This window comes from Lygodium microphyllum, chromosome 20 (assembly GCF_053477565.2).
Source record: "Lygodium microphyllum isolate KBCC chromosome 20, Lygodium_microphyllum_v1.1.10, whole genome shotgun sequence".
NCBI lineage: Eukaryota > Viridiplantae > Streptophyta > Polypodiopsida > Schizaeales > Lygodiaceae > Lygodium > Lygodium microphyllum.
The window spans coordinates 19,685,490-19,693,406 of record NC_141154.1 but is presented as its reverse complement, the minus strand read 5'-3'; the positions used below and the strand labels follow the sequence as shown (position 1 = coordinate 19,693,406).

At 38.7% G+C, this 7,917-nt stretch overlaps 1 protein-coding gene across 1 annotated transcript; it reads right to left on the bottom strand.

The window, feature by feature from the left end:
- Positions 1-6,151: 6,151 nt before the first annotated feature.
- On the bottom strand, positions 6,152-6,915 carry LOC148018722 (uncharacterized). The gene is made up of 2 exons (XM_087701233.1): positions 6,642-6,915; positions 6,152-6,408 (listed from the first exon to the last, which is right to left on the bottom strand). Exons 1-2 carry the CDS (start codon positions 6,748-6,750, stop codon positions 6,152-6,154), a joined length of 366 nt encoding a protein of 121 aa, XP_087557359.1. The 5' UTR covers positions 6,751-6,915.
- Positions 6,916-7,917: the final 1,002 nt, after the last annotated feature.

The window sequence follows — 7,917 nt, the reverse complement described above, 5'->3', positions numbered from 1 at the left end:
ACTTAATGGACTTGGCCTAGCATATAATTCTTTTGATACCTCTATTTCAGCTAGAGGAGGCTCTATGTGAGACTTTGAAGAATTCATTGCTTTGCTACTTACAAAAGAAATAATGTTGAGTTTGAAGCATCTAGCAGTAGCAAAAATACAAGTGGAGATAGTTTCTTTTATCATCAAAGAGGGAATGGCAACCCATCTAGAGCTAGAGGTTCATCTTACGGTCATGGTAGTGATAGCTTTTCACATGGTCCAGGTACCTTCAGTCATGGTGGATTGATGCCTCGAGGCAGGGGGAGAGCTTACTCTAGAGGTAGAGGATGATGTACACCTCCACTTAGAGATGCTACATGTAATTATTGTGGGCAATATGGAAATTTAGAAAGAAAATGTTATCACAAGAAAAATACTATACCTAAGGGTCAAGGAAGGACTCAACATAACCATTATCTAGGTGGCTATGAAGGTGTAGGTTATGGACCTAAAGGTGGCTCTACAAGAGGCCATTTATTTGTCATGGAACTTGTATTATGGAGCATGACTCACCCTCCTAGTGAGGATGATTGGTTTTTTGACTCACGGGCTACAAATGGCATGACTCATCATGTTGAGTGATTTGACACAAAACAACAAATGCAAAATGAAGATTATGTGGGGTGACACTTTGCATAAAAGTACTCATATTGGTAGTGTGCCACTTGTCACTAGAGATGGAGTTGAAAATAAGCTTGGGGATATATGTAGCAACAATCACTAAGGACTTAGCATCAATTGGTCATATGGCAGACCAAGGAATGCAGGTGAGATTCAATAGATATGGATGTTTCATTGAGGAATTTCGAAATGGAACGCCTGCTAGATTGATTGCAAAAGGGAAGAAGAAAGGCATGTTATTTGCCTTGGATGCAAGTACTCCTACCATTTAGAATTCTATGTATATTGAAAGTGGGCATTGTCAAGATAAGGATGTTGAATTATGGCATAGGTGAATTGGTCATGTAAACCTACAAAGATTGAAACAAATGCAAACTAAATAGGTGGTTTTTCATTTGCCCCATTTTGGTTATGTTAATTATGATCATGTATATGAGGCTTGTCAAATTAGGCAAGCAAGCTAGATTACTATTTCCAAAGAGGGGGAGAATCAACAGTTATCCTTTGGAAATGGTGCATTATGATATTTGAGTGGGAGATGTAGGTTTTATATCACTTTCATTGATGGCTTTAGCAGAATGACTTGGGTTTATTTCATGCAACATAAAAGTGAAGCCTTTGAAAGATTTTTGGAGTTTAAAGCTATGATTGAAAAAACAATTGGTTATTACATAAAATTCTTGAGGTTTGATAATGGAGGAGAATACACGTCATATGAATTTCAAATTGTTTGAGAGATCATGGAATCAAAAGACAAGTGGCATGCATGTATACACCTCAATAGAATGGTGTTGTAGTAAGGAAGAACCATATCATTGCAGAGATTGCTAGGGCAATGATGAACCAAATGAATATTCCATTGACATATTTGGCAGAGGCAGGGCATACTACTGCAGTACATATCATGAATAGGACACCTACAACATTGACTCATCATGTATTACCATCTGAAAATATGTATGGCAACATACCCATTGTTGCTTACTTCAGGGATTCTAGATGTGTTTGTTATGTTCATGGTCGTGATGATTTGAGGAAGAAGTTGGAATCAAAGGCTATAAATTGCATCTTTCTTGGATACCCTAATGAGAAGAAGGGTTACAAATTCTATGATCCAGTGATTAAGGAAGTTTACATTAGTAGGGCTATCAGATTTAGTGAGTATGAATCATGATACAAGCCCAAGATTGCAGTGGACTTGGATTCTTATGAAAGTAGTGATGATGATGCTCATGGGAAGAAAATTTCAGCAAATGGTAATCTTTTAAATTAACACTTGGAAGATATGTCTGGATCTCAAGAGAATGCAAAAAGTAGTGGTAGCTATAGTGCATGGAGTGGCAGGTTGAGGAGTTTACAAAAGCGTGCGAAAATTGCAAAAGGAAAGAGGCCTATGGCTGAAAGTATGGAATTCCTCATGTAAAAGCTCTGGGTACTAGAAGTGCAGGAAAATTTGTGCCACCACATTCAAGAGCAATTGAGACACCAAGTAGTGCACCTCAGTTGGACACCAAGTAGTGGCAAAGATGACTACAGTGAGCTTCTATATATATGTCTCAAAAGTGTATCAAATGGATATGAAAAATGCATTCCTGAATGAGAATTTGGAAGAGGAAGTGTACATGGATAAGCCTGAAGGGTATGTGAATCCTAAATACCTGCATTATGTATGCAAGTTGAAGAAGACATTGTATGGACTGAAGTAAGCACCAAGAGCTTGGTGTGAGAGGACTAGCAGATTCTAGTGCAGGATGGGATTACAGCAAAGTATGGTTGATTACTCACTCTATGTGAGACATAGAGAAGATGGCATGGTTGTGGTTGTCATCTATGTTGATGACCTCATTATTACAAGTAAACTTGAGAGAGAGATTGCTAAAGTTAAGCACGGTCTTCATAAACAATTTGACATGAAGGAACTTGGTTTGTTAAGATATTTTTTGGGCATTGAGGTCATTTATAGACCTCATGGTATTTGGTTGGTATATAGACAATATTCTTTAGAGATGTTGGAGAAGCATGGCATGATAGGATGTAAGACAATGGATACTCCCTTGGATCATAACATCAAAATGATTAATGATGGAAAATATGTGAAAGCTGTGACTATGTTTAGAAAGATGGTTAGTAGTCTTATCTATTTAACCATTAGAAGGCTTGATTTGAGCTATGTTGTTAGATTCATTAGCCAATTTATGCAAAGATCATGTAAATCACAATTGGATGTAATGAGGAGAGTTGTAAGGTATGTGAAGAAGACCATTGGAGCTTGCTTATTCTATGAGAAGGGAATAAAGCCTACCTTGTTTTTGGGTATACTGATGCAAACTTGGCACGTAATCTTATGGATAGGAGATCCACTAGTGGTTATGCATTTTAATTTGGATCATCCATGGTAAGTTGGAGCAACAAAAAGCAACCTACAATTTCTTTATCAAGTATAGAAGCTAAGTACCAAGGTATTGTATTGGCAGCATGTGAGCAGACATGGCTGAGATTGGTTTTCTGTGATATGGGGATTGAAATTGATGGTGGAGTCATCATATATTGTGAAAACATTAGTAGCATTATGTTGGCAAAGAACCTAGACTACCATGCCATGACAAAACAGATAGAAGTGCACTATCACTTGATTAGAGAGAAGGTCATTGATGGATAGGTTGACTTGGTCCATGTCAAAACAAATGACCAAGTTGTTGATATCTTTACCAAAGCATTAGGTAAAAATAATTTTGAGTATTTCAGGAGTGCACTTTTGGAGTATTGTCTTTGCAAGCTCATTCTGAGCTTGAGGGGGAGTGTTGAGAAATAAGGCATAGCCTAAGTCCTTATCCTATGCTTGTATTAAGTAAGTGTGTGAGAGGCTTGGTAAAGTACGCTAAAGGTCAAAGGGTCTATCTCTTTGGTGAGACTTGGAAAAGTAGATGGTTGAGAAGAATGAAAAAGAATAAAATGAAGAAAGCTTGAGCCTCCATATCCATGTGTCAACCACCTTCCGTTGTGCATCCCCATCGAATCTCTCATCTACTCTCAAATCTACATATATATAGGTGACACCTAGTCTAGATAGGGTGAGCTATATATAGCTCCAACATATCAAAGTTTGGCCCTACAATGACACTTTTCATGTTGTAGACTATCACACTATATGCAATTGTGCTTAAACCCTTCTTTGATAAGCCTTTAGAATACTAACCATCCCTTCTCTTCCACGTTATTTCAGCTTATAACTTTTAAGAATAACTCAACTTTCAAGCTTTCCGAGGACTACTCGTCATCCACATCTGACTATGCATATCAACTTTCAAACTCACACAACAAGATTGTAGTTGCAAGACCTTTGACGGATCTATTTATGCAATCTCTTTAATTTTTCCCTATAACCAATGCTATGTATTCGAGGAAAAACTCCTCTAAGAGCCTTTTTAAAGACAACCCAATTTGTAGCTCTTGTATACAATTCCACTAATCATTTGTGCAATATTTGCACATTAGACAAACAAAATATTGGCTCCCTGTACACTAAGAAACCCTATGAGAATGCATACTGCTTGCATACACTCGTTTATATATTAATATATTCTACCCATTAAATTGCTTCATCACATGCTTCAGTGCTTCAAAGCACTCACAAGAGCTATAACATCAAGCTTCTCAAGAAGCTACCTTATATCGACCATCTAATTTGGAACTTGATGGATCTCCTATGATTGCACTTCTCCTATTGACCTTCATATTGGTTCACCAATGTGGGAACCTATATGGTTAATAATGTACTGTAAGGTGTATTAGATAGAAAGGTGCAAGGAGATTGAGAGTTGGAACAAGATGAAAGAAACAGAATCTAGAATTTGAAAAAATAAGTCGAGGGAGATAGAGGTAAAAATGAGTGACTTCATTTTATATGGCTCAACACAGCAATCAATTTGCAAAACAACTAACAGATATACCCAAGAACATACACACTTGGGATGATATCCTAGCACAAATGGATTCTATGGATCAATATGCACATTGACACATGAATAATCTCTATTGACCATAATCAAAAAGATAGATAACACCTCAAAATATCATATATATACACCAATGATAAAATGAATCCTTCGAAATCATCATGGCTACTTAAATTTTTGCATATCCTCCTTGAAGTTTATTTACTCCAAGTTGTGTGCCTCTCCAAGGTACAACTTTTTCAAATTCTTATTCTAATATTCAAATAATTTTAACTCAGATGTATATCAAGGTTTTATCTTATGATCTAGAAGTTTTTCTTAGTGGTGAAACCTTAGAGAAGAAGATAGCATTCTACTAGTCTGGAGATATATTTGAGTGGAAAAATATCAAAAGTCTTAATTATGAGCTATGCATCCCAATGTGGACGTTAACTTTTTTCTCTTCTACTTTAAGATTCGAATCAATGTCATGCCATAATAAAATCTAAATGTATCTTAATTATAATGTTGCCTTAAGATAATTAGTTTGCAATAATATCTCTATAAGAGAAACATTAACGAATACAAAAATTTCAAACATGCTTAAAGGAACACATTTGATAGATAATAAGCTACCATGAATCATGCCTATGTGAGCCAATAGAGCCTCAAACTTTGAGGAAAGCCAAATATCAACACAATAGAAACAGATTGAGAGATTATGAAAGTTGAACAATGGTCTAAAGTGTGTGAAGCATATAAATCCACTCTATGGATATATAATTTTCTTAACAAATAATTTAACACTAGTGAGGCATACTAAATTAATTGTCTAATATGTTGCACAAAGTGTTATGCCAAGATCTAACTTCCAATTGCACTAATATTCTACATTGATGAATGATCTTGGGATCAACAACCATGGTCTGGTCCCGCAACAGCTTAATCCTACGTATGAACCAATTCTCGTTTAAATTTATATCCAAACCTTTAATACAATTTCAGATGGATTTTTGGAGTGGGTGCTTGGCTTTGTTAACGCAATGTTTCTAGTCTCGATAACAAAAGCTTGAAATTCAATATAGAATATATTTTCAAAAGCATAGTATAGTAGCGAATCGAATGCAGTGGTTCTTCTATAAGATTTTGAAAGCTCAGAAATTTACTTGGTCCTAATATATTATTGCTTCGTTTGAGAAACGTTAATACATAAGAAAGTGGACTCTAAGCCAAAATAAAATGCTCTTCGTACTCTTTCACGAAACCACGTCCATGACTTGGAGAATTACGTTGACATTCACACCATTAGGGTTTAGGAGGAAGACCAAGACACGATGGAAGGCGTTCGGTACGTTCAAGTGATACTCTCAATCGGTTAAGTACTAGCACTCCGACAGAATATCACTTGGAGAAGCGGGCGGAATATCCATTATCACAAAGCATGAAACAAAAACCAGTTGAAATGAAGGATGTTCAATACAACCAGATCGAGTGGCACTCTTCCGTACGGCAACTGCAAGCTCGTTGCCAAACCGAACAAACAAACAATCTAAGACTGACAGATTTTACACCATGGCCGGAGCAGGAGCGCTGGCTGGGCCGACGTTGTTGCAATACTTTTTGTCCAAAGGGCACCGGCAGTATGGATGAGTGGCAGGTAGCTTCGTTAGTTGATCTGGATCACTAGCTGCTGCTGAGACGCCATCATGCACCGCAGCAGGAGCCTTTTCGCAAGAGTCCTTGAACAAAGGGCATTGGCAGTGCACCTTGTCCGCCGTCACCTCCAGCTGCTTAATCTGCATCTCATCCACCACGTCGGCCGCTGTAACAACACACAAGAAGGGAATGGAAGCGCAGACTTAATAAGTGCTAGATGAGTCACGATTATTTGCCCAAGCATGCAGCCTATTACAGTGCCATAACGCGATTAACAGAAGACAGCAAATTGAACGATGAGTGTAATAACATATGCTTTCGGTGACACCAACACTACTGATAAAGAGTACAGACAGGCGAGCGCAAAATCGAGAGAGAGAGAGAGAGAGAGAGAGAGACCTTTGGCGTCCCTGAAAAGCTTCGATTCGGCTGTACTACGCCCGCCAGCCACAACATGTAGCAGGATCATCGCGAGGGTAATGGTAGGGATGAGAGTAATGGTCGACATGATGGCTCGCCGAGGTTTCTTGCTTCCACAAGTCGGCTATGCAAAGATCGCCAAACACCGCAGGTACAACGATAACTTCACAGCTCAGGTGCATATAATATAGTACCCGCATGCCTCTCGAACGGCGTCTACCTGCGCTCTACTCGAGTATCGATCCGTGTGCCGCCTGGATCCTCCGCCCTCCTCGTGTTTGTAGCCTCGCGTACGCATTTCCATGTTTTGTTTATATGACAGTGGAGATCCTTGTGTAGCAAAAGCTATAAGCCTGTAGCGTCACCTTCTTCATCATCATGTTAACTGTGTCGGGATGCGGGAATTCTATTCTCTTCCACTTGTGGTTAATTCACCCTCCTCAAAGACTAGTAAGGGGGAATGCGGCATGGGGGTGGTCCCATCTAGTGTTTCAAACACCCTCGAAACTAAACAAGCCAAGGCAGAATGCATAGCCTAGCATAGCAAACTAATTCAGCTTTCTTCACAAACAGGATAGATAGGGCCATTATACTCTACTCTCATTGGGCTCCTACATTTGTGCCTACACTTCTCGCGAGCCCCTCCACTATCTCCTGTATCACCTAGCACTAAACCTTGATCATGGTGCGAGACTTTGTAGGTTAGACAAGGAAACTCGAAGAGAAGAGAAGGAATAGGTGGAGAAGAGTCTCCCACACTCACCCTCGATATATCATCCTCTCGACTCTCACACTCACTACCTTGGCCTCTCATCGTCATTGTCACCCTCTCTCACATAGTAATGATTGACATATAGATTGAGAGATGTGCTTTTCTTGGTTGATAGCATGAGTCTTACTGTTAGAAAGATGCCAAAATAGATGGACTCATTGTTAACACTACTTTTAACGATGATGTGGGTATACTCAAGTTGGTGCCACCTCATACGATGATGTGGGTATACTAGATAAATAATGAAGTACAAGGTTTTTCTAGAGTCATGATACTTGCAATCAAATCCTTCTATGCAATTTCTTCTTTAGTGGTATTGCCGATCTTCTCTTTCAAAAGACTTATGCCATTGGATAGGAAGGTGGGTCTAATACTAAAGACTTGGGTTTATCCTCCTAGGTAATGCCTAATACTTCATTACATGTGCTAGGGTTTAACCTCCTACGTAATGTCCCATACTTCACTATCCAAGCTGAGGTTTAA